The 26,960-nt window shown below is 43.7% G+C and overlaps 1 protein-coding gene across 1 annotated transcript in view; it reads left to right on the forward strand.

Moving 5' to 3' along the window:
- The window catches only part of LOC145399130 (uncharacterized), a 71,000-nt gene extending 64,824 nt beyond the window's left edge, over window positions 1–6,176 (forward strand). The window contains exon 11 of the mRNA XM_080271869.1: window positions 5,297–6,176. Within this exon, the coding sequence (XP_080127995.1) occupies window positions 5,297–6,176 (880 nt within the window). The remainder of the gene's footprint in view (window positions 1–5,296) is intronic.
- Window positions 6,177–26,960: the final 20,784 nt, after the last annotated feature.

Genomic DNA, 26,960 nt, shown 5'->3' on the forward strand with positions numbered 1-26,960 from the left:
GCAGCATGGGTGCCTCTAACGATCAGGGAACTCTTTGTATTTATTGGGTTGATGTTATTGATGCCCCACAATTGGAAACATAAGCTCGAGGAATATTGGAGTTCAGACGATCTTTGCCCCACACCAATCTTCAATAAATACATGAGCCGCGATCGTTTTAGGCAGCTCATGACTTACCTTCACTTCGCGAACAATGATGAGCCCTCCCGAACTGACCCATTATGGAAAGTGAGGGGAATCCTGAACTTGATCAAGGATAAGTTTACGAGGTTCCTGCACCCTTTCAAGAAAGTGGTGATTGACGAGTCCTTGGTTTTGTTCAGGGGCCGTCTTTGGTTTGTGCAGTATATTCCAAGCAAACGGCACCGCTTTGGAATCAAATTTTTCGTGCTGTGCGACTGCAAGACGGGGTTCATCTTAGACTTCGTGATTTACACCGCCAGCAGTGTCGATTTGGACAAGACTGACCCCCTTGGATTCTCTGGTTCTGTGGTGAAAGTGCTGTTGGAAAAGTACTTTGGCGAGAATCATGTCCTGTATACGGACAATTACTATACAGCTCCTAAACTCGCCAAGTACCTTTCTGAACACGGCGTCGGATCCTGAGGCACTGTCAGGAGCAATAGGGCACACTACCCTGCCTTCCCCGAGGCTGAAAAATCAAAGTGGGGAGACGTGCACCTGAAGAAAACTGACAAGATGCTTGCGATCAGGTGGCACGATAAGAGAGTCGTGAATGTGCTCACCACAGTACACAAGGGGGAAATGCTGGCCACAGGGAAGGTCGACAGAAGGACTGGCGAGCCTGTGATGAAGCCTGATGCTGTCATTGACTACAACGTCAAAATGCGGCTGGTGGACAAGTCTGACATGATGATCGGAGAGATAGACTTCCTGAGGAGGAACCGTCGCTGGTACAGGAAGGTGTTCTTGCACTTGATTGATATGTGCATGCTGAACGCCTTCATCCTGTATAAGATCAAGAACAGGAAGCCAGCAAACTACTCTCTCCGACGATTTTCAAAGACTTGTGTCTACCAGCTGCTTCAGCGTTATGGGCAGGTACTGCCATCAGGTCCCAAGCGCCACCCACAGACACCTCCAGACCGCCTACAGTGTCAGGCCTACCTTCAGCGACACCGCCTGGAGGCACTGCCTGCCACTGCCAAGAGGGGAAAAGCACTGAGGTGGTGTCATGTGTGCAGCCACACTACCAGGCAGGACAGAACATTTAGGCACACCTCCTTGCAGTGCAAAGAGTGCAAAATTCCCCTCTGTGCTTACCCGTGTTTCTTTGACTACCACAACCTGACTAGATATTGAAAATAAGGGTAAGATTCTTGGAAATAATACTGAGAGTGACAGTGATACTAGTGTTTAGTTTTCTTTTACGTACTGACAGTGACAGTCTGATGAGTGTAAATTAGTGTATGTACTTGTAAAAGCACTGACAGTGACAGTGTTTTTTTGTGTAAATAATTGTACGTAGTAATAATATAAGTATTGCGAGTGACAGTCACTCCGGTGTAAGAAGTTGAAAGCATATGTTCCTATTCTATGTTCTGACAGTGACAGTTTGTTGTGTAGAAAATATTATTTTTATAACAATGGACAGTGACACTGATGAATAAGGCAAAAAACGGACAGCTAGAGTGAAAGTGAGCGATAGAAATGAAGTGCGAGTGGCCAACCGGAGCGAGAATAAAGTGCCTGCCGTAAGGCTGAATAAACTCGCGCTGCGGTGGTCTTCCTCATTCCCGCTTCACAATACTGGCAGTGACAGTGATTTTTATGGCCGTAATAGTGCCAAGTGAGCCTTTGCGGAGTACTATGAAGGAAAATAATGTAGTACAATATACGTGTTTTTAGCCGTGAAAAGAGAAATGTGTGTTCAGTGACGGGAAGATCGCCGCCGCGCTGCATGTCAGCCGTGCGCTCCGTTCATTATAGCCTTATTTTCAGTGCTTATTGTACAAATATGGATTCCAAACAACCTGTACGTTGTTGTATAAAGTGTACTGTGACAGATTGAGGCTGTGGTAGAAAGAAAACCAGGTTTCTGGAGGTGTGAAAGTGAAGACTTTGTTACCCAACTTTGCAAGTCTTCACAAGTCCTTTGGTAGTCCACGAAGGCTCAACATCTGTCTTAGGAGAAAGCTGAATGTAAGTACTATATGCCATAAAAATTTTAATGTTCTAGGGTTAATCTCTGATTTTTGGCAAATATTTTCCCACAGGTACTCAGACCCCGCTACAACCCCGCCACAGCGGGGGGATCGGCCGTACACAGCCGCGTTTAAGGGGTTAAGGCCTTCATAGCACCAACTACTTTCCTTCTTCGTGGCCCTCTGCTTTCCACTTCTTTTGCACATTTTCCTCTCTTTTCTATCACTGTACCCAGGCATTTGAACTCTCTCACCAATTCCAGTCTCTCTCTATTCACTGTAACATCACACTGGGAGTCACCTTCTCTCTCGACTATCATAAGTTTACTCTTATCTATATTTACTCTCAGAGCACGACACTCATAGACATCAGCAAAGCTTTGCACTAATCTACCAAGTTCTTGTCTGGTATTTGCAAGTAGCACTGCATCATCAGCATACAACAAATTTGAGATATTCCATCCATCACCATTCATTACCAACCCCATCCCTCTTTCCATTACTCATGTTTTGACTTCTCTCCTCAGCCTATGCATATGTATATTGAACAACCATGGGGACATCACACAACCTTGTTGCATGCCCACAATGATTGTGAACCATTCACTTAGATGCCCATTTACCCATACACATGCTTCACTTCCATCATAAAAACTCCTGGCAATTCCTAGCAACTTACCATTTACACCGTACTGTGCAAAACCTTCCACAGTCCTTCTCTGTCCACTTTGTTGTATGCATTTTCCAGATCCATAAATGCCATAAACACATTATAGTCCTCACTACCCTTCACCATTTGTCTCACTGCAAATATTTGATCCACACATCCTCTACCACTCCTAAAGCCACCCCATTCATCACTCCCTAGGACTTCTGATATCTCTTTTACTTTCTTTATAAAAATTCTACCATGTACTTTCCCTACAACAGTGATTAAACTTATGCGATGATAATTCTTGCACTCACTTTGCTGACCTTAATTTTTGTACAGGGATATAATCACAGCCTTTTTCCACTCTCCTGGCACAGTTTCACTCATCCATGCCTTCTTACACATCTCCAACAAGCAGTTCATTCTGCTCTCTGCATACACCTCATCAACCCTAGTTGCTTTCCTGCTTCACTGAGTTCATCACCTGTTCGAGTGTCATGTATCCTGGCACTGCATTCTTTCTCTGCACACCCCCAGAACCAGTCATATTTACAGTGGCTCTGCTCTCTCTAGTCCCATTCATCAGACATTCAGAATATTCTTTCCATCTGGTCCTTACTTCATCCCCACGTGTAATCTACCACTTACATCTGTCACACTTTTACATTTCTTTCTGTTGTCACCTCTACATTTCCTCACCTCTTTCCAGAATAACTTCCTATTTTCAGAGTAATTTGCATTCATTTTTCTTTGTAGATCATCATTTACCTCCTCCTTTTTCCTCTTCTTTAGTCTCTTTACATACTTCTTGCTCTCAGTGTATTGTTCTTATTTCAATTGAACCCCTGTCCTGTAACCACTCTAGCCACTTCCTCTTTTCCACCACTGCTCTCTTAATATCTCTTTGTCCCACCATGCCATACCTTTCTTCTTTGTTGTTACTCTTGACACACCACACACCACTTTAGCATTCCTAACAAAGCAATCCCCATATGCATTCCACAGGCTGTCTAGGTCCATTTTATTCCAATTCGCTGAATTCAACTCCTCCCCTACTTTGGTCCTGTATTCATCTGACATTTCTTTGAACCTCAGCTTCTCGACTTTCAGTCTTTCTCCCTGACCGCTTGTCTCTGTCTTAGTCCACCTCACTCCTCTCAGCTTGTTCTTGCATACCACCATCATATAATCCGACAGACCTCCACATCGTCCTCTCATGGCCCTCATATCAGCAACCATTCCCAGCATCTACCTCTCATCGAGCACGTAATCAGTCAGACTTCTTTTAACACAGTCACCATTTCCACTACACCATGTATATTTATGTGCATCTTTGTGTTTGAAATACGAGTAATAAATGCCCAACCTCCTTTCCTGACACATGTCCTTCAGTCGCTTCCCATTATCATTTTCTCCTGGTACTCCATTACAACCCATTATCTCATTCTCAGGACCAGTGCCTACTTTTTCATCATATCACCCCATTAAGATCACTTTAGAGCTCCTTGGCATTTCTCCTACTGCTTGATCCAGCTTATCCCAATACCTGTTTTTCTCTGTCTCACTCCTGTCATCACACGGTCCATATACTGCAATCACTGCCACTTTCATCTTCTCAAACTTGAATTTGACATACATACATCTTGAGTTGGCACATTTGTAATCTCTCATCCCACTTTGCCACACCTCAGTCATCAACAAAGCAGCTCCTTCCTTGCGTCTTCCTTGCCCATTCATCCCCTAGCTTACACGCTTCACACCCTCTCATCTTTGTTTCACACAGTGCCATCACGGCATATCTCGCACTGTCGAACACATTCGCCACTGCCACCTTCTTGCTGTCCTCATTCACACCTCTCACATTCCACATGGCCTTGCGAATCTGCCCATTTGGTTGGGGCCCTGGGCAGGTATTCGGCCATCTTGGGCTCTCCTAAACATTTGTCATGATTAAGTGATTTTAGGTAGAGGAATCTGGGGGACACTTAACCCGGCAAAAAACCCTGTTTATGTGGTAACCACGCAGCACAGTAAATGGTTTCCTGGGTACAGGGAACCATTTGGCTTGTTGCTCAGTGTTGAGACCATAAAGGCATCCGTACACTGAGTGAGTGGATGATGGGAGCCCCCACAAAACTCAGATACTAAGTTGTGGTTGCATGGAATTTGATGAGCTGTACTTGAGGTAGAATTAGATTCTTTGATTACCAGGCAGACTTACCCTTCAGTCTGATTATACTTGACTGTCATCTGAACTGGATAGGTCTTATGGATCATTGCCAGATGAAAACAATCCTACTGTAGTTGGAGGTGACTGAAGGTTTTGACATGTATTGCTATTAGAGGCATAGGTTGGTCTCATGAATTTTCTGGTTTATGGTGGCCTGGCTTTGGGTCCATGTACCTCAGGGGCAATAATATAGGATTGGCTTTCACCATTTTTTTTTTTTTCTGTGGTCTGATCTTATTCTTTCATCAGAGTGTGCAAGATAGAAGAGGATCAGAGAGAAGCAGATGAACTTGTCAAGAGAGTACTGCCAAAAATAGATAAGGAAAGTCCAAAGCTTCCTCTCCCTTCTGCCATCAAGAGAGCTCAGGAAGTGATGGCAACACTTTCTACAGATGACCAGCGTGCTTATTTACCCCAAACATTCACTGATGTCTTCACTTCAGGCTTACGTATAAGTAAAGATAGTGCCATTATCCCTCATATCTCTCAGCAAAGTGAGCAAGTCAAAGTTCACAATGGCACTGAATTATTCAGTTTAGTTGAAACCAGACAGGATCAGGAGCATAAAAAAGATGTGACAGATGTTGAAAACATAGCTGATCAAGTTCAGAGACAAAAAGAAGAGTTTTGGGCTTCTTTGGTTGAGCGTGGCTACCTCAGACCCCAAGTTATCACTGGCAGAGGGAGCCAAGAAGTGCTTAATGTTCTTCACATGATGACCATCAGTGATAATGATATTAAAAATGGCATGGATGTAGATAGTAGAAAAGAGAATTTTAATGAAAAGGGAGATAAAGCAATAGCTGTCAGAAAAGTACAGAGTATAGGTCTTGCACAGCAGAAGGAAAACAAGGAAACACAAATAAGTGCTTCACTTTTGTCCCCAGACCAGTCCTCTCAGCTGAGTGAATCTGCTGAATCAAGAACATCAGTATACATAAATGAGTCAGGAGAGGCAGGAACCTCTGTTGCCAAGTCCAGTAAGCAATCTAGTGTCAGTGAGATTATTGACAAAAGTAATGCCAGCTACAGTGTCTCTGATGAATGTAATCGTCTTCAGTCCTCTATTCCTGCTGACAGCAGCAAGTCAGACAGCTTCCCTTCATATAGTGGGATCTCGGAGTCATGATCGCAGGCTGTGGCAGGTTTGTTATGCTTTTTAAAATTTTATGGTTATTAGTTATGCAGAATATTATGGGAATAGCTTTTTTTTTTTTTTTTTTTAATGCACATAAATGCACATATTTAAGTGTAGTGCCTTTGGTAAAGGTATGGTTATGATCCTTAAGCAGGAAAATGGAGACAAAAAATTGAAATTATCAGCCTAATGTCAACTGAAATGGCTGAATATAGGTGTGTGATTACTGATATCCTACTGGATCATTGCCTGCTTGTATTGAGTCTGAATCACCTTTTTCTTGTGTACAACCAGTCCCTTCTAGTGCAACATTATGAAATAAATTTGCATACAACTTTCATATTTGTGTAGTGATACACTGACATCATCAGTGATTGTTTTAGCCCTGGCCCAGTCTTATCGAAATGTGAACCAGATGGACTACAGGATGAAAATGCCATTTTCCTGCAGTTCACTATGCTCCATTCAGGGGCTAGGTTGGAACCTGAGAGTATTTGTTTAACCAGGCAATAGAGTTGCCCAGTTGCATCTGTTCCACCCCATAAAAGCATCGTTCTGTAGCACTGACATATCTTTTGATACGTGTTGATGTTTATTGATCCTGTCTGTGTGATGTCAGCCATTGCTGGCTGGTTAAATTAAGGATTATTGATTTTTTTTTCTCCTCCTCTTCCTTCCCTCATGATTTGCATTTTTTTCCCTTTTCTTCCTCCCTTCTTGTTTTACAAACTTGATGCCTCCATTCATACCCTTTGTTGTTTCGCTCTGCCTTGAATTAACCTGTTTTATTTTTTCATCATCATCATCATCATCATATGGACCTCCTTTCCCACCCTAGGGCAGGGTGATGAGTAGCAGCGTCCAGACAGCCCAAGTTTTCCCAGTCCAGTTGACCATGCTTCCATTCACTCATCATTCAAGCCCCCGGAATCCTGGGTCTATCTGTTATGCCAAAAAACATTCACTACATTCTGTAGCATCACGTAAATGTAACTGATAGAGTCAGTCCAAATGCTGATACGTTAAAAGGGGTGTCAGATGCCTGATCATGCACTTCTCACAACATTCATCCAGCCAGATCGATCTCTTGTCAGTCCCCTCTCTCCACTGACTTCGATACATCTCTTCCTCACACACTCATCTGCCATATCCTTGGCTTACCTCGCCTCCTCCATCCATCAAATAATAAATTTCACCACTCTGTCGTTATCCATTATCTCCATATGACCATACCATCTCAGTAAACTCCCTTTGATTCTGGTATTCACAGACTTCCTTACTCCACATCTTTCACGAATCACCTTATTTCGTATCCTATCCTCTTTCTCTACTCCACATAAATTCCTCAGCAGTCCCATCTCCACTGCTGTCACTCTTGTCTTCACATTTTCATGCCCACACCATAGTCTCACACCCATATGTTGACATTGGCACTAACACTCCTTCATGTAAGCCTTGTACAGCTGCTGTTTGCACATTTTCCTCTCTTTTCTGTCATTGTACCCAGGTATTTGAACTCTCTCACCAGTTCCAGTCTCTCTCCATTCACTGTAACATCACACTGGGAGTTACCTCTCTCAATTACCATTGTAGACATTATATAGGCACTAGTATATGTCTCATAACACAGTGTACAAAATGTAGTGTCTGCTGGGGACATACAAAGTTTCTCACTTGGAATGTCAATCCTCATAATGTATATCCACAATCTAGTTGTCCCATACCATCAAGAATTCTTAACATATGATGTATCTCAAACATTCTCTTTGTAGTCCAGATGACCAAGAATTTCATGATGTATTCAAACACGTGGAGTAGTAGTAGTAGTTGTTCCCTAGGCAGTCTGGCCGAACAGCCCCAAGTCCCTCAGGAAGGCCATGGCCGAGACCGGGCTTTCCCAAAGCTCTCAAAGAGTGTATGTTGTGTTGTTGGCATAAGTGATTGTGTGCAGTGCAGTCTTCCATACTGTGCTTAATAGTATGGGGTGCTGTGTTGCATCCTGGACAGGCATCAGCGACAGAGTCATCCAGCCTCTTCTGGTAGCTTAAGAGGGCTGGATGGTTCCCACATCTCAGCCTGGCCAGGTGGACCCTGTCCTCACGAGGGAGATAGGATTCAGAAGGGTGGATGTCAGGAGGCCATGCATGCAGCTATGTGTTGTCTTTAAGTGACTGAATGGAGCGGCGAGTGATCTGAGTGTGTATATGCTTCTGGAAGATGGTCTGAGGCGGGCGAGTGAGGGGAGAGATGACAGTATTTGTGTATGGTATTGTGTGCTGGGTGTTGTTTTGATGTTCCTTGGTGTGGGTGGATGTGCTGCAGTACTGTAGTGGATGTTGTGGTTTTGTAGAGGCTGCAGCAAGAAACTGGGTGCCTCTCATGTCTAGGTGATCCTTGACCAGGACTTTGGTTTCTTGGTGTATGGTCTGTGGGTGTAGTAGCTGTGCAGCCTGTGATTATTTTTAGGGCCTTATTCTGTATGGTCTGTAGAGTGTTGTAGTGTGTTTTAGTGAGGTTAGAAGCCAAGGCAGGGCTCGCATAATTCATCACTGAACGTATGTATTGTTTGTATGCTGTGGTGGTGGTTTCGTTGTTGTAGTAGTAGTAGTAGTTGTTCCCTAGGCAGTCTGGCCGAACAGCCCCGAGCCCCTTAGGTAGGCCATGGCCGAGATCGGGCTTTCCCACAGAGCTCTGAAGAGTGTATGCTGTGGTGTTGGCATAGGTGATTGTGTGCAGTGCAGTCTTCAATAATGTGCTTAATAGTATGGGGTGCTGTGTTGCATCCTGGACAGGCATCAGCGATGGAGTCATCCAGCCTCTTCTGGTAGCTTAAGAGGGCTGGATGGTGCCCACATCTCAGCCTGGCCGGGTGGACCCTGTCCTCACGAGGAAGATAGGATTCAGAAGGGTGGATGTCAGGAGGCCATGCATGCAGCTGTGTGTTGTCTTTAAGTGACTGAATGGAGCGGCGAGTGATCTGAGTGTGGATATGTTTCTGGAAGCTGGTCTGAGGTGGGCGAGGTGGGAGAGATGACAGTATTTGTGTATGGTATTGTGTGCTGGGTGTTGTTTTGATGTTCCTTGGTGTGGGTGGATGTGCTGCCATGTACTGTAGTGGATGTTGTGGGTTTGTGGAGGCTGCAGCAAGAAACAGGGTGCCTCTCATGTCTAGGTGATCCTTGACTTTGAGGACTTTGGTTTCTTGATGTAGGTGGTCTGTGGGTGTAGTAGCTGTGCAACCTGTGATTATTTTTAGGGCCTTGTTCTGTATGGTCTGTAGAGTGTTGTAGTGTGTTTTGGTGAGGTTTGAAGCCCAGGCAGGGCTTGCATAATTCATCACTGAACGTATGTATTGTTTGTATATTGTGGTGGTGGTTTCTTTGTTGTGTCCGAATGTTGTATGGGCAAGTGACCTCAAGGCATTGAGTCTTGGTGTTATTTTATTTTTAATGTTTGTGATGTGTTGTTTAAATGACATTGATGTATTGTATGTTACACCAAGGATTTTGGGGGGGGGGTAGGGGAGTGTTGTTTATGGTGAGGTGTAGGATGTGACTGTGTTCTACTGTCCAGTTTGTGAGAAGAGTCACTGTAGATTTGGCTGGGGCTATTTTGAGCCTGTTTGTGGTGAACCATTCGTGTAGCGTGTTGAGGTAAGGTTGAATGATGTGTGCAGCTGTGTTTGCATTATGGTGCGTACTTGTAAGTGTTATATCATCTGCATAGGAAGCTATGTATATCTGTGGTGTGTGGGGTGTGGGTACGTCGTGCATGTATAGGTTAAAGAGTGTAGGGGACAAAACAGATCCTTGGGGGACGCCGTTTGTGAAGTTTCTGATGTTAGATGACTGACCGGCAAATGTTACGAGTGCACATCTGCCTGCTGAGTAGTTTGCCAGCCATCTTTTTGTGTTATTGTGCATGTTTGTGTTGAGTATTTTGTTTGTGAGGTTGTGGTGGGGGATGGCATCAAAAGCTTTGCTAATGTCTAATGTGATTAGGATTGTTCTGTGTGGTGGCCTAGCTGAATTCATGCCATCGAAAACTCTCTGTGTAAGGTCTGTAAGAAGGGTGTTTGTGGAGTGTAGTGGCCTAAAGCCATGTTGTGACTGGGCAATGGGAATGTGAGGTGTGACTAGTTGTAGTACCAGTCATTCAGTGACTTTAGAGGGGGTGCAGGGGAGTGTGATGGGGAGGTGTGAGGAGGGTAACGTGGGGTCTTTGTTGGGTTTAGGGATAGTGATGATATTGCCATGCCTCCAGGTGTTGGGTTTTATGTTGTGTGAGTAGCTGTAGTTTGATATGTTGGTGAGTGCTTGTATGCCTTGTGGTCCTAGGTGTTTAAGGAGAATGTTGCTTATGTTGTCTGGTCCACAGGCAGATGAGTGCTTGAGGTTGTTAATGATGTGCTTCGCCTGGTTGTAAGTGAAATGTGCGTAGTCTGGGTCTGTGGGGAACTGTCTCTTACGTTGGATGATATGTCGGTCTTCGGGACGGGGGTTTAGATGGCTGACTTGTGAAAGTGATTGATGAGAGTGTTTGCTTGTTGTTTGTTTGAGGGTATGGTGTCTGTTGTTGTGATGGCAGCATGTGATTGTGTTTTGTTGCTGTTGGAAAGTGTGATGCTGTTTAGTGTTTTGTAGAGTTTGCTAATGTTTGTTTTGTGGTCAAGTGTTTAGAGGTAATTTTTCCAGTTTAGTGTTTGCTGTTCTGATATTTTATTGTTTATTTGAGTGTTGAGTTCTTGTATTTGTTGTACAGTGTCTTGTGTATGTGGTGTTGGGGAGTGTCGCAGTGTGTCCCGTTGTCTGATGAGGCCTTGAATTTCTGGTGTGAAGTTCGGGTTGTGTCTCTTTCTGTTGCCTCTAGGGATGTCTTTTGTCTGCGTTTTGTATAATTGTATTGAAAGTGTGCACGGCGGTGTTGATGTTTGTGATGGGTGTACTGTTTAGTGTTTCGAGATGTTGTTCTGTTTCAGTTACAAAGGCCTCCCAGTTGGCTCTCTTATAATTAGTGTATGTGTGTTTGTGGCCAGCTGGGGTGATTCTGGTTTTGGTAGTGATGATGATTGGGAGGTGATCAGAACCTAGGGTTTTGACCACTCTCCATGATGTAGTGGGGGCGAGGTTTGGGGAGCAGAAGGTGATGTCTGGAGATGATGGGAGGAAGAGGGCTTGGTGTGGAATATGGGTATGTTGATCTAGACTGTTTAGTATGAAAAGGTGGTCTGTCTGGGATTGTAGTACCAGCCTTCTGTCTGTGTCAGGGTTGTTGTGTCCGAATGTTGTATGGGCAAGTGACCTCAAAGCATTGAGTCTTGGTGTTATATTATTTTTAATGTTTGCGATGTGTTGTTTAAATGACACTGATGTCTTATATGTTACACCAAGGATTTTGTGTGTGTGTGTGTGTGTGTGTGTGTGTGTGTGTGTGTGTGTGTGGTAGGGGAGTGATGTTTATGGTGAGGTATGGGATGTGACTGTGTTCTGCTGTCCAGTTTGTGAGAAGGGTCACTGTAGATTTGGCTGGGGCTATTTTGAGCCTGTTTGTGGTGAACGATTCATGTAGTGTGTTGAGGTATGGTTGAATGATGTGTGCATTTGTGTTTGCGTTTTGGTGCGTACATGTAAGTGTTATATCATCTGCTTAGGAAGCTATGTGTATCTGTGGTGTGTGGGGTGTGGGTACAGTATGTCATGCATGTATAGGTTAAAGAGTGTAGGGGACAAAACAGATCCTTGGGGGACGCTGTTTGTGAAGTTTCTGATGTTAGATGACTGACCGGCAAATGTTACATGTGCACATCTGCCTGCTAAGTAGTTTGCCAGCCATCTTTTTGTGTTATTGTGCATGTTTGTGTTGAGTATTTTGTTTGTGAGGTTGTGGCGGGGGATGGCATCAAAAGCTTTGCTAATGTTTAGTGTGATTAGGAGTGTTCTGTGTGGTGGCCTAGCTGAATTCATGCCATCGAAGACTTTCTGTGTAAGGTCTGTAAGAAGGGTGTTTGCGTAGTGTAGTGGCCTAAAGCCATGTTGTAACTGGGCTAGGGGAATGTGAGGTGTGACTAGTTGTAGTACCAGTCGTTCAGTGACTTTAGAGGGGGTGCAGAGGAATGTGATGGGGCAGTGTGAGGAGGGTAACGTGGGATCTTTGTTGGGTTTAGGGATAGTGATGATAATGCCATGCTTCCAGATGTTGGGTATTATGTTGTGTGAGTAGCTGTAGTTTGATATGTTGGTGAGTGCTTGTATGCCTTGTGGTCCTAGGTTTTTAAGGTGAATGTTGCTTATGTTGTCTGGTCCACAGGCAGATGAGTGCTTGAGGTTGTTAATGATGTGCTTCGCCTGGTTGTAAGTGAAATGTGCGTAGTCTGGGTCTGTGGGGAACTGTCTCTTACGTCGGATGATACGTCGGTCTTCGGGACGGGGGTTTAGATGGCTGACTTGTGAAAAGTAATTGATGAGAGTGTTTGCTTGTTGTTTGTTTGAGGGTATGGTGTCTGTTGTTGTGATGGCAGCGTGTGATTATGTGGTTTTGCTGTTGGAAAGTGTGATGCTGTTTAGTGTTTTGCAGAGTTTGCTGATGTTTGTATTGTGGTCAGATGTTTGGAGGTAATTTTTCCAGTTTAGTGTTTGCTGTTCTGATATTGTTTATTTGAGTGTTGAGCTCTTGTATTTGTTGTACAGTGTCTTGTGCATGTGGTGTTGGGGAGTGTCGCAGTGTGTCCTGTTGTCTGATGAGGCCTTGAATTTCTTGTGTGAAGTTCGGGTTGTGTCTCTTTCTGTTGCCTCAAGGGATGTGTATTTTGTCTGCGTTTTGTATAATTGTATTGAAAGTGTGCACAGCGGTGCTGGAGTAAGCAGCCCTAGTTGGTTAGTCCATGTGAATGGAAATCTACCAGACACTACATCACACACACACATCCTCTCCAAGCTGTATATAATGTCGGAGAGATTCCCTTCAGAGCAGAAAGGAGAGAGAGGGGCTAGAGAGAAGGCCCAACATTAGGGTCATTAGGCCGTCATGCTCCATTACACCATAACTCACTATTCATATAACTGTGAAATAAAACCGTGTTACCCAAGAGTGCTGTAACTCACCTCATTGACACTACGTCTCACGACTTTATTCTGGCTGTGCTTGATGATCCACAATCGACTTCCCTATCTCTCTACAAATACTTACGACCACGCTATCGAGATTGGTGGCAAGCGGTAATAAAGAACCAAGTACGATAAACTGTGCCATCGAGATTGGTGAACAGCGGTAAACTACAACAAATTATGCCTTACGAGTTTATACAACCGCTACAACGGTAAAGTACGATATCTACGTCACTGCGTTCACTGAGAGTGGTGGTGAGCTGTAAACGAAGCCGACTATCATCTCAATCAAAGCAATATACGACCCTTCTACAAGCAACAATCAGCAGTTAAACAAACAAACGCTCCTAAACACCTCAGCTGCAACTCCATGATCTACGAGAAACAGTAGCAGTGAAAAACTACGTCTATCAGCAACTCTACAAGCCTGCAAGTTAATCTCAGCAAGTAAGGAAAATCAAAGGCTTGAATATACAAGCCTTTCCAACCTCCACCACGATCTCCACAAGTATGATTGTAACCTAACATTGTGTTACTGCAACGTTACATAATTGTTTGCCATAAAACTGTAGTTACATCTTGTTAATGCAGCTGGTACATAATTGTGTTTGCCATAATTTCAGTAAGTTACAAGTTCATTGTAATGTATATATAGTATGCATTAATATGTTATGACAATATTTACTGTCATTGGTACGACAGTGAGCGTGACTGAGCGATATATAGACATTATATAGGCACTAGTATATACCTCATAACACAGTGTACAGGATGTAGTGTCTGCTGGGGACATACACAGTTCCTCACTAGGAATGTCAATCCACATAATGTATATCTACAATCTTATTGTCTCTGACCTTCAAGAATTCTTAACTTCTGATGTATCTCAAACAATCTCTTTGTAGTCCAGATGACCAAGAATTTCGTGACGTATTCAAACACGTGGAGTAACCAGCCCTAGTCAGTTAGTCTGCGTGAATGGAAATCTACCAGACACTACATCACACACACACATCCTCACCAAGCTGTGTATAATGTCAGAGAGATTGCCTTCAGAACGGAAAGGAGAGAGAGGGGCTAGAGAGAAGGCCCAACACAGGGTCATTAGGTCGTCACGCTCCGTTACACTGTAACTCACTATTCATATAACTGTGAAATAAAACTCTGTAACCCAAGAGTGCTGAAACTCACCTTGTTGACACTACGTCTCACAACTTTATTTTGGCAGTGCTTGACGATCCACAGTCGACTTCCCTATCTCCCTACAAGTACTTACGACCACACTGTCGAGACCATCGCTTTCCCCTTTTTACATTTACTCTCAAGGCACGACACACAGACATCAGCAAAACTCTGCACTATACTACCAAGTTCTTGTTCAGGATTGGCAAGTAGCACTGCATCATCAGCATACAACAAATTTTAGATATTCCATTCATCACCATTCATTTCCAATGCCATCCCTCTCTCCATTACTTGTATTTTTACGTCTTTCTTCACCCCATCCATATACAGTATGCATTAAACAACCATGTGGACATCACACAACCTTGTTGCACGCCCACATTGATCGTGAACCATGCACTTAGGATACAATACCCATTTACCCTTACACATGCCTCACAACCATAATAAAACCTCTTGACAGCACCTAGCAGTTCACCACCAACATTGTACATGTGCAAAATCTTCCACAATCCTTCTCTGCCTACTAGATCATATGCTTTTTCAAGATCCATAAATGCCATAGACACTTTATAGGCCTCCTCACTAGTCTCGCTGCAAATATTTGATCCACACATCGTCTGCCACTCATAGAGCCACCCTGTTCATCATACCTAAGACTTCTGATATCTCTCTTACATTCTGTATAATTCTTCCATATACCTTCTCTACAACACCCAATAAACTTATGCCACGATAATTCTTGCACTCACTTTGGTCACCTTTACTTTTGTACAGGGGTACAGTCACAGCCTTTTTCCTACTGTACTGGCACAGTTTCACATATCCTTGCCTTCTTGCATATCTCCAGCAAGCACTTCATTCCACTTTCTCCACTACACTAAATCATCTCTTCATACACATCAACCCCAGCTGCTTTCCCATTTTTCAGCTGCTTTACAGCATTCTTCACCTGTGCATTCCTTCTCTGCACATCCTCAAAACCAGTTATGTTACGGCGGCTCTGCGTACTGTATTGCCATTCATTAGGCTTTCAAAATATTCTTGCCATCTGGTCCTTACTTCATCCCCATGGGTGAATAATCTACCACTTACATCCTTCACTCTTTCACATTTCTTTCCTCTGTCTATCTATCTGTCTATCTATCTATTGCCAGACGCCTCAATCCCGTTTGGGGTGGCCACAAACAAATCGCCTCCAAGTCGCCTTGTCCCCCGCCATTTCACTGCCCTGCTCCCAACTCACACCCCCCTCTCTCATATACCTCTCCACCCCATCCCTCCATCTCATCCTCGGCCTCCCCCTCCCTCTTCCCCCCCTCCACCTCACTCACATACACTCTCTTCGTCAGTCTTTCACCCTCCATCCTCTCCACATGGCCAAACCACCTCAGTGTGTTCCTCATAACGCTTCCTATCACATCCACATCCACACCACAACGCTCCTTTATATCCTCATTCGTCAGCCTGTCTCTCCACGTGACTCCACAGGCTCCTCTTAAATAACTCATTTCCACTGCTCTCACTCTTGACTTGTGTCCTTCCAACAATGTCCAAGCTTCACTTCCGTACGTTAGAGTTGGTATCACAATACTGTCATGTAGTAACTTTTTCACTTCCATGCTCACTTCCCTGTTTCTTATCACTGCTTTCAAGGAACCAGCAACCTTTCTTCCCTGCTGTACCCTTTCAAGCACTTCACCCTCCAAACCTCCATCCTTACTCATCACACTACCCAAGTACTTAAACGTACTCACATTTTCCAATTCCTCACCATCCAACCTCGCTGTACATTCACTAACTTCACCTCTCTCAGAGACCATCACTTTACTCTTCCCTACATTTCCACACCTCCCAGAATAACTTCCCATTTTCAGAGTAATTTGCATTCATTTTTCTACATAGGTCATCATTTTTCCATTTTCATTTAAATGATGCAAAGTTTTTGATGTGTTCTTTGGTTTTATTTCCTCATTAGCAACAGCCCTTTCCCTCATGAATCAGTAACAACTTAGATAATAGTCTTTAGGTGAAAAAAAAAAAAAATATCTCGAACAAACTTTCTGGAGACGTATCAAATAGACTGGAGGCACTAGAGACCAAGGTCTCATCACCTATGGCGGTCACACAAGATCAGGCCAAGTCATTTGCGGATGCTGTTCGTGGGTCTCTCGTGGGGGGAGGGAAGGATCTGCCTGGGGGCGTGATTGAAATCAGTGCTCATGGCCAGAAAAAAGCCATTCATAGTCAGCATGTACTGATTGTGAAACCAGAGAGTGGCGCTAGTGCCCTGACAAATCAGATGGGACCAGAAGACATCAGAGGTGTACTTAACTCGGTACCGGTTGACAGCTGCCTTAAGACCAAGGGTGGTGGGCTGGTAATGAAGTTTCCGTCAGCTGAGGCCAAGGGGGAAGCAACTGGGGTGCTGACTGATCATTTTGGCTCTGAGGGCACTTTTTGCATATCAGAGCCAAAGAAAATGTTGCCTAAAATGACCGTGACAGGCCTTTCCTCTTCCTTGGATGACTCTGACATCATCCCAAATATTCTGAGAAAAAACAATAAAATTAAGATGCTCGTTGATCGAGGTTGTACCCTCAACCTTCTCTTCACAAGGACAAGGAATGACACCAAAACTGCTGTCTTGAAGATGTCGCCAGAGGTGAGATCCTCCATTGTAGAAGAGGGCAATTACATCTATGTGGATCTTACAAGATGCCGCGCTTTCGATAGATTCTGGGTTACACAGTGTCATCACTGTCAAGGCTTTGGTCATACATTTGAGAGATGTTCTAGGAAAAGTGATGAACCTAAATGTGTCTTTTGTGCTGGAGCCCATAAATCTAAGGACTGTAGTAACAGAAATTCTCCCAAATGCATCAACTGCTCTTGTTTAAGACATCAAGATGCTAATTCAAAGTCACAGGTGGTTGCCCATTTTGCTTCAAGTAGAGAATGTCCAATTATGATTTCTCATAGGAATAGATTGATTGAAAACACCAATTTTGACCATTCAAAAAACTGACTACGTCCCTCTTGAACCAGTTAAGGATGGGTCTTTTAAATATTCGTTCCATCCGTAATAAGATAGACTATATTAATGAAACCCTAAATCAGCACGAGCTTGACATATTGTGCTTGACTGAAACCTGGTTGTATGAGTCTGATATCGATATTAATCGTAATGCCTTGCCTAAGACATTCTATTATTAGCATTCCCAGGCCTGCTGCTGACTATCCAGGAGGAGGCGTAGCACTCATCTACTCTGCAGCACTTGCAAACGTTTCTCTCATTGACTCAGAGCTGACCCCATCATCATTTGAATTTATGGAAGTATTAATAAATTTCCATCAGAATACCATTAGAATTGCAATTGTCTATCGACCAGGTCATCCGGGCAGAGATCGAGGTTTTATGGAGGAGTTTGGGCAGTTTCTTGAAGGGTTTTCTCTTAGGCCTGGAGGACTTCTTGTTTGTGGTGATTTCAATTATTGGGTTGACAGTCCAGAGTCAAAACCATTTTCTTCAGAATTCCTTGAGTTGATCACCCAGAACAATTTTTTCAATCATGTGAGCAATCCAACTCATGTCTCAGGACATGTCCTTGACTTGATCTTGTCCCCTGTTGGTTGCAGGCGTGTATCAGATGTGGAGGTTGACTCATTTGACCCCATCTCTGATCATGCTCTGATCACTCTTAGTTTTGATGTCCCGAAATCACCTTCATATAAGAAGGTCATCAGGTTCAGAAATTACAACAATGTTGACCGCCAGTTGATGTGTTTTGAAATTGATCAACGTTTAAACTCCATCGATTCTTCAAGTCTTTCTTCTGGTGAATTGGTTGATATTTACAACAACGAGCTCAGGTCAATTTTTGACCATTATTGTCCTGAGGTAGTAAAAACAATCACTGTACGTGATAATTCGCCGTGGTATGGTCCATCCATTAATTCTTTGCGTAGACAACGTAGAAGGGCAGAACGTGAGTGGCGCTTGCAGCGGACCGAAGTAACTCGTTTGCGTTATGTTTTTGCGAGAAGAGCAGTCGTTCACACTGTAAAAGCCCAAAAGGCTAGGTATTATCAAAATAAAGTTGATTCATGTGGTGGTGATAAAAAAAAATTGTCTGCAGTTGTGAACAGTTTGGTTGGTCGGAGGAATGTGATTGTTAAACCAACTTCTTTATCTGATGCCCAATTGGCTTCTGATTTTGCTTCATTTTTTACAAGTAAGATATCTCGTATAAGAAGTGATTTAGACAGCAGTTCTCCTAGTGAAGTGTACTCAGTTGACTTCCAGCCACGGTGCACCGGGGATCATTTGCTTTCAACATTTCATCCACTGGATGTAAACAAAGTCAAATGTTACATCAGAGAACTTAATGAAACATTTTGCTCACTCGATCCATGTAACATGTCACAACTGCCTGATGTGTATGAGCATGCTGCAGACTTTATCTGCAACATAATAAATAGATGCTTCTTAGAAAGTAATTTTGTGCAGTCTGAGAAACGTGCTTTGCTTAGCCTTGATGTCGAGAGCATGACAAATTATCGTCCTGTCTCTAACCTGTCTTTTTTATCCAAGATTATTGAGCGGGCCATACTTGACCAACTCTTACCACTACTGGAACACAACAGAGTTGTTCCTGTTGTTCAATCAGCATACAGAAAATACCATTCGACTGAAACTGCACTAACAAGGATTCAGAGCGACTTGGTGGCAAACACTTGTAGTGGGATGTCCTCTCTCCTAGTTCTTTTTGATCTGTCTGCAGCTTTTGATACAGTAGATCATAAACTATTGTTGGATGATCTGTATTTTTATGGCGTTCGTGATAGTGCCCTTTTGCTCCTTAAGTCGTATCTGTCGGACAGATCTCAGAGAGTGGCTGTTGATTGCGCTAGCTCTGATTCTGCTCCTCTTCTATTTGGAGTCCCTCAAGGATCAGTTTTGGGTCCAATTCTATTTACTATCTACACAAGTAGTTTATCGTCTCTACTTGATGCTCATGATGTGTCCTATCATTTTTATGCTGATGACACCCAGCTCTATGTTAAGATGTCAGATATCAACGATACTAAGATAAAGTTTGAATCTCTAATGTCTGATATTAAGATTTGGATGGCTAAGAGGAAACTTAAGCTGAATGATGGTAAAACTGAGATCATCATCATCAGAGGAAACAGAAGGGATGATGACACTGACAATGCCCTGGCTTTGAACATTGGCGTGTCACAGCTGCATCCAGTCAGTTCTGTTCGAAATTTGGGTGTTTATTTTAATTCTAAGTTAAATTACAAAGAACACATTAATCAGGTTGTAAGAGGGTGTAACTTGCATATCAGAAATCTGTATTCTGTGAGAAGATTCCTGAATAGACAGTGCCTCCTAACATTGGTCCATGCAGTGGTCTTGTCTCGTGTTGATTATTGTAATTCACTGTGGGTTGGTCTTCCAAATAATATACTAACAAAAGTTCAGTCTGTGTTGAACAGGGCGGCATGGCTTATCTTTGGTCTCCCCCCGAGAACCTCAACTACCCCGTTTCTGATCGAGTTGCATTGGTTACCAGTAAAGGCTAGAATTGAATTTAAACTGTGTCTTATTACATTCAAGGTTCTTAAGTTTGGTGAATCGAAGTATCTTGCTGAATTATTAAAACTCCCATCGACACGCCCGGGTGTTATGTTACGCAGTGAAGATGATTCCTTGCGTCTTGATGAGCCAGGAGCCATTCGCCAGTCATCTTTCTCTGATCGTTCTTTTGCATATAGAGCCCCAAGATTATATAACAGATTGCCAGTGTCCATAAGACAACTGTCCACTGTTGAATCCTTTAAGAGACAGCTGAAAGCCTTTCTTTTTTCAAAATGCTACGACCTGGAGAGAGGTACTATGACAGATGATTATAGGGTTTAATTTTTGCCACTTTCATGTATATATGATGTAGCTTGTATTATATACAAGAAATGTCACAATTCTTGTAATTGTAAAAATAACGAGCGCTAGTGAATTCCCAAAAGGAAGAACTGGCGCTTTTGAGAAACAAAAGGCCAGATTATTATTATTATTATTATTATTATTATTATTATTATTATTAAAGCAGTACATTATTTACTGCATGCTATCTGAAAAGTATGAACTCCAATGATGGCAGTATGTACCCTGTCACTTGTTAAACATTATCAGTCGTGCCCATCACAGCCTTGATTTTAGTCATGCGGTATACTTCAGCTAAATGTAGATTGATCTGTTCCCTCCCAGCTGCAGCCATCATTTCATATTTAGAGTTGCCATGGTTAACTTTTTCTCAGGTTGTTCTCTGGTCTTGTATGCAGCTATCTAGCTTTAATTCAACAATAATACGATCTCTTGAAATTACTGTATTTAGAAAGCATGGTGTCCTGCCTACGTCATTACTGTCCTCATTGTGCAAAGCTGTTCTAATAGTTACTGGGAGAAGAAATACTAATGAATTTTCATGTATAACACCCTAGTCCCTCCAAAATCAAGAAGAAGGTTTTGGGGGAAGAGGAAGGCTTTTGGGTTCACAGCAAGTTCTTACAATGATTTTTTCCTCCAGGTAGTAGATGATGTGGCCAGATATAAGAGCCAGGTTATCTATTCCAGTATCAGGGACAAACTTTCCTCAAAGAACAAGGGCTTTGAAATCCACACACCCTCATTCAAGTCCCTCATCTGTATTCACTACAATTTGGAAACCCTCATAGAGGAGACCCTTCAGTGCCTATACCCTGTGCTTATTCTGATGACAAAGATGACGACATACTTACTGTTAGAACCTCGCCCCTAAGGTACGTGCCTGCTGGATTAGGTTAGATTAAGTTTGTTGGCTTTGTTAAGTAAGGCTATTTTTGTTAGGTTAGAGAAGGTAAGATTTAGTTTGTTAGGATAGGTGAGGTTGTAAGGATAGGTAAGGTGAAGTTTGTTAGGATAGGCAAGGTTGTTAGGATAGGAAAGATGAAGTTTGGTAGGATAGGTAAGGTGAAGTTTGTTAGGGTAGGTAAGGTTAAGTTTGTTCGGATAGGTAAGGTTAGGTTTGTTAGGGTAGGTTAGAGTAGAGTAGGTATGTTAGGTTAGGTTAAGCTTGCTTTGTTAAGTTAGATTAGGATTTAGTATTAGGTTAACTCAAGCTTTTTTTTTTTTTCCATAATACGATTCTTATGATTTTAACCTTCATCCTTTTGCCATGTAAGTGTAGGTCGGGGGCCTCTCATCATCCACTAATTCCATGCACCGAATCCGTAAGGTAACTCTGCACTGAGTGATAAGTCAAATGGCATCTTCTGATCCAGGAAGTCAATTACTGTTCTAGTTTAGATGGTAACAAGATAACCAGGTGATGCTTGGTGGTCTAGAGGGTCAAGGTTCTCCAGCTTTATTGGGCGTGTAAAGGTCTGCATCTGAGGAGTGGTTGCGATTTACTGCTTTCGTAATGCATAATGCCAGTCAGGGACCAGTGAGGCCGGTCAATCTTGCAAGCCTCTGTTGGGACAGAGCAGCCTAGCCCCTGGGTTATTGGCTATGTGCTGTAAATAGGGTGTGGATAGGAACAATATTTTCTGTATTGGATTCAAACATTGGGGTACACAAGAGGTGTACATCAGCGAAGTGTGTGGCAAATTGAGTTTGGCGATGGATTTCCACCGATGTAGAAGTGTAACCAGACCACGTAATGATAGACCAGTAAGATCTGTGATTATAGGAGATGAGTCACTGGACACCGTAAACAGATTCCAATTCCTTGGTGATGTCATCAATGCAGGGGGACTGAACAGAGTGCCATTGCAAGGGTTCCTAATGGTAGACAGTTCATTGTCCACAAAAGAGAAAGCAGTTGGTATCTGTTGTAGGAATGTCATATAGTATGACAGCGAAATGGGATGTAAAAGGGGAGGATATAGAGAGAGTGGAACCAAGCAACATGAGAACAATCTGATGGATATGAGGAGTAAAGCTGAATGATGGCATGTTGTCAGTACTTAGAAGATGGCTGGGAGTGGGAAGCATTAGGAAGGAAGTAGAAAGGAGACTGAAATGATCAGGATATTTCAAGTGGATGAACCAGGTGAGTTGGATGAAGAGATGTACAGTAGATGAATTAAGGCTCTGGGCCATTGTTAGAGAAGTAGACTGAGGAAGATTTGGGACAAAGTAGTGTATGCTGATTTTGGATATGGAGATACAGTATAACTAGGCAGCTGGAACTGAACATACCAAGATGGAGGAGTACTGTCATGTGAATCCACCTGATCCACACCTCTATAGGAAAAAGCTGTAAAACCCCAAATCACGATGATAATAGGTGTTGAGTGGCGCTCTTGCTCTTATTTAAATAATTCCCAACCCCCGCTGGTTCTGTTCTGTTATTCGTACCTTTCAGGTGTAGTGGTAGGCATTGGTGATCATCATCCACTCACTTGATGTAGTGCTGCCTGCTTCTTCCTAAGATGACTGTGCATTGAATGATATGGTTTCCTGTGACCCAGGAAACCATTTACGACACTGTGTGGTAATCATATAACCAAATACTGTAATGGGATATGGAGCCCTCTGTGGTGCTCCTGCCAACTGGGTGGAGGGACAGAAATATGGCATACATCCAAGAACCCAACATCCACATGTCTCACTCTGGTTAGGCACTCTCCACCACAAGGGAACATTGATTCATTGTATGGGATGGCCCTACAGGGGCAGTTTCTTACCTGCAGTTGATGGGTCTGCCCACCCAGACAGACTGGGGTTATTTACCCTACTACTACTACTACCTGTCAGGTGTCATTCGTTTCGTTTCGTTTCGTTTTTGAAGGCTCCAGCATGCTTGCATGCGTCTGCCTTGGTCACCTAATGGTGGTTCTCCATGCTGCACAATCCATGGCAGCCTCCCTATTCAGTCCCTTAATCCCGAGATCACACTTAATAACCTCGTCCTATGTCTTTCTCGGTCTACCTCTTGTAACCCTACCCCCAATATTAACACGTCTCACCTTCTGCACCCAATTATCATCCCCATCCTCTCCACATGCCCAAACCATCTTTCTCTCTCCTCATCACAACACCAGTACACTTCAGTCTCATCCTACCTCTCAACTCTTCCATCGTAAACCCAGCTCCCTCAGGCTTTGCCCTCAGGGACGCACTGTACATCCACCTAATCATTGTCATTTCTGGACGTTTGAGCCTGCGAATATCCTCTTCCATTACCGCCCAGGTCCCATTACCATACATCATCACACTCCTAACACATGCTGCATACAAAGACCCCTTAGCACATAGGGAGAGTCCTCTCAATGACAGGAGAGGCAACAGCTCCCTGAACTTCTTGCAACCACTTCTCACCTTAGCCACAGAGCCAGCTCCAGCCCCACCTCTAGCACATAACATGTCTCCCAAATAACAAACTTCCACACACTCAAGAGACTCACCAGCGAGTTTAATACTTGCATGCCTGACAACTTCCACCTGCTCTCCCCGACACGCCGCACACATAAAATCAGTATTATCTCGCACTCTACCTCTAATACCACTACATCTCTTGCGCATCCATTTATCACAAACACTGCACAAGATGGAATTACCTCCCACGCCCTTGTGGCAAACTGCACATGGCCACTTTCCCTCTTCTTTGACTGCACCGCCACCAACCCTTGATATCATCACATTTGTTTTATCTGCATTTACCCTTAAGCCCTTGTGCCCCATACCGTCTCTCCACTTCCTAAATCTTTCCTCCGCCTCCCTTTCATTCTCTTCAGTCAGCACCAAGTCATCAGCATACAACATTTCCCATGGGAGTCCGTTTCTTAAGTCACGTGAGAGGGCTTCAAGTATCATGATAAACAACATGGGACTCAAAACTGACCCCTGATGCACACCAACATTCACGGAAAACTCATCACTCAAATCTCCATTCACTCTTACTCGGGTGCGAGCACCCACATACATGGCCATAACCACCCTAACCAGCCACTCCTCCAACACAAGCTTTCTCATGGCCCACTTCACCACCTCTCTAGGGACCCTGTCAAAGGCCTTTTCCACAACAAAAACAAAATATAGATCCCTTTTCTTCCCAATATATTTTTCCTGAAGCTGTCGAACAATGAATATGGCCTCAGTGGTCCTCTTGCCTGGCATAAACCCAAACTGCATCTCATCAATATTCACTCTTTCTCTAATCATACCTTCTAGAACTCTCTCCATTACCTTCATTATCTGATCTAAAAGCTTTATACCTCTATCATTTCCTCTTTCCAGGGCATCACCCTTCCCTTTGTACACATTTGCAATTACACTCTTCAGCCAATCATCTGGGAAAGCACACTCATATATAATAATATCAGGCCAGTGACTAACCTCACCTCTATATCTCCTGAGGCCTTCAGCATTTCGGCAGTCAACCCAGACACACCTGCTGCCTTCCCCACCTGCATCCTGCTTATTTCCTCACTCACAGTAGCAGCGTCAATCAAAGGCCAAGGGCCAAACATTGGATCAGCTGGCTCCAAACCTTCCCTGCCCCAGTCAAACTCCTCATTCAACAACCAGCTATACCAATAATGCTCTCTCCATGCATCTTTAATATCTCCACTGTTCACCACTACATTTCCTTCATCATTAAGCAACGTTGGGTCTGGTTAGTACTTGGATGGGTGACCGCCTGGGAACACCAGATGCTGTTGGCATAACGTTCTCCCTACGTCTAAAGTGGGATTGGTGGAGGATTAGTTCCCCTCCCTGTAAAACAATTAACTCTAAGCCCTTGGCCACCCCGTCTGGGATACATGGCATCTGGCAATGAATGAAATGAATGAATTTTTCACACACTGCTCACCTATCATATCCCGATTATCCCTCTTCATCTGATTTGCCACCTTACATATCATATTTTTCCTTTCCACATGATTTAATTTATCAGGTACGTCTTTGTGACTCAGACTTTGCCCTGTATACCTCTCTTCTAGCCCTACGCTTGGCAGCCAAGTATTCCTCCTTGTTACCACCCTTCTTCCATTCCCGGAAAAGCCTTCTTTTCTCCTTAACTGCAGCTTCTACACCCTCATCCCACCACCAAGTTACTTTATTTCTTGGTGGGCCTGTTGTCCAACTGCATATTACATCAGTAACTCTCAAGAGGTTGTTCTTGAGGGCTCTGTAGTGTTCATTAACGCCTCTACCTACGGCTCCCTGTTCAGCCACCACTCTCCTCATCTCACTATAGAAAACATCCCTTACTACTTGGTCTTCCAGCCTCCATATTTTCCTCCTAGGCACATAAGTCCTCTTTTTTATCACTCGTTCTTTAAGCACCATATCACAAATCAATAGTTTATGCTGCTGCACACACTCCTCGCTTCCTATAACTTTAACATCCCTCACTAACCTCCTATCAGCCCTCCTGACCAGAAAATAATCTATCTGATTGCTGTTTCCCCCAGACTTAAAAGTAATTAACCTACTCTCTCTTTTCCTAAAATGTGTGTTGCACACAGTCATGTTCACTGCCTCCCCAAACTCAAGTATCCTTTCCCCTTCCGCATTTCTTTTACAGTACGCACATCCCCCATTTACTCCTTCATAACCTTGAGCTCTTTCACCTACATGACCATTTAGGACCCTCCCAAAACCACTATCTCATCATCTCCCATACCACCTGCTACACGTATTACCTACATGACCATTTGAGTCCCCTCCCAAAACCACTATCTCATCATCCGCCATACCACCTACTGCACGTATTAAGTCATTCCAAAATCTATCCTTCTCTACCTCATCCAAGCCTGCCTGTGGATTATATATGCCGATATAATTGCAGTCATCATTCCACTGAAAAAAATTTTCACCACCAATATCCTATCACTTACTGTCATAACTTTCATAACATATTCCACCCATTTCTCCACAACCAATACACCCACACCCCCATATCCGTCTGTCCCCCCCTGCCAAAAGAACTTATAGTAGCAATCACAACAATCTTTCTGGCTCATCCCCCCGTGTACCGGACTTCCTGCAGACATGCCACATCCACCCACCTCCTACTGAATGCCTCAACGACTTTCCCTGCTCAAACTTCCCACATTCCATGAACCCACGCTCATCTCCCTGGGCAATTTAATGTCCTCAGGCTTGCTTTGAAGCTTATTCTTGTATTTAGTCATAGTCGGTAATAATAAAGGTGGTAGACATACCACAGGCCCTACTCGCTGCACGGTCTCAGGTCCAGGCAATGGATCTGGGACCCCTAGCCCACCAGCTTTCCAGTGGCTATGGTAGTGGCCTCTGGGCACCCTGCCAGGACAGCTGCAGGGACACCCTCCAAGCGCACCTTGTCACGGCAACTGTCCCACCATTATACACCCACTGATAGGGCAGCCTCTTGGGGCGCTACTCTTAGGTTCGGGCCCCTCTCTATTGGGCGGAAGCGGTAGCCTGGGAACCTGCGGTGCCCTGTTC

Source organism: Coenobita brevimanus, chromosome 47 (genome assembly GCF_032717465.1).
Source record: "Coenobita brevimanus isolate Jiangsu-jjx chromosome 47, ASM3271746v2, whole genome shotgun sequence".
NCBI lineage: Eukaryota > Metazoa > Arthropoda > Malacostraca > Decapoda > Coenobitidae > Coenobita > Coenobita brevimanus.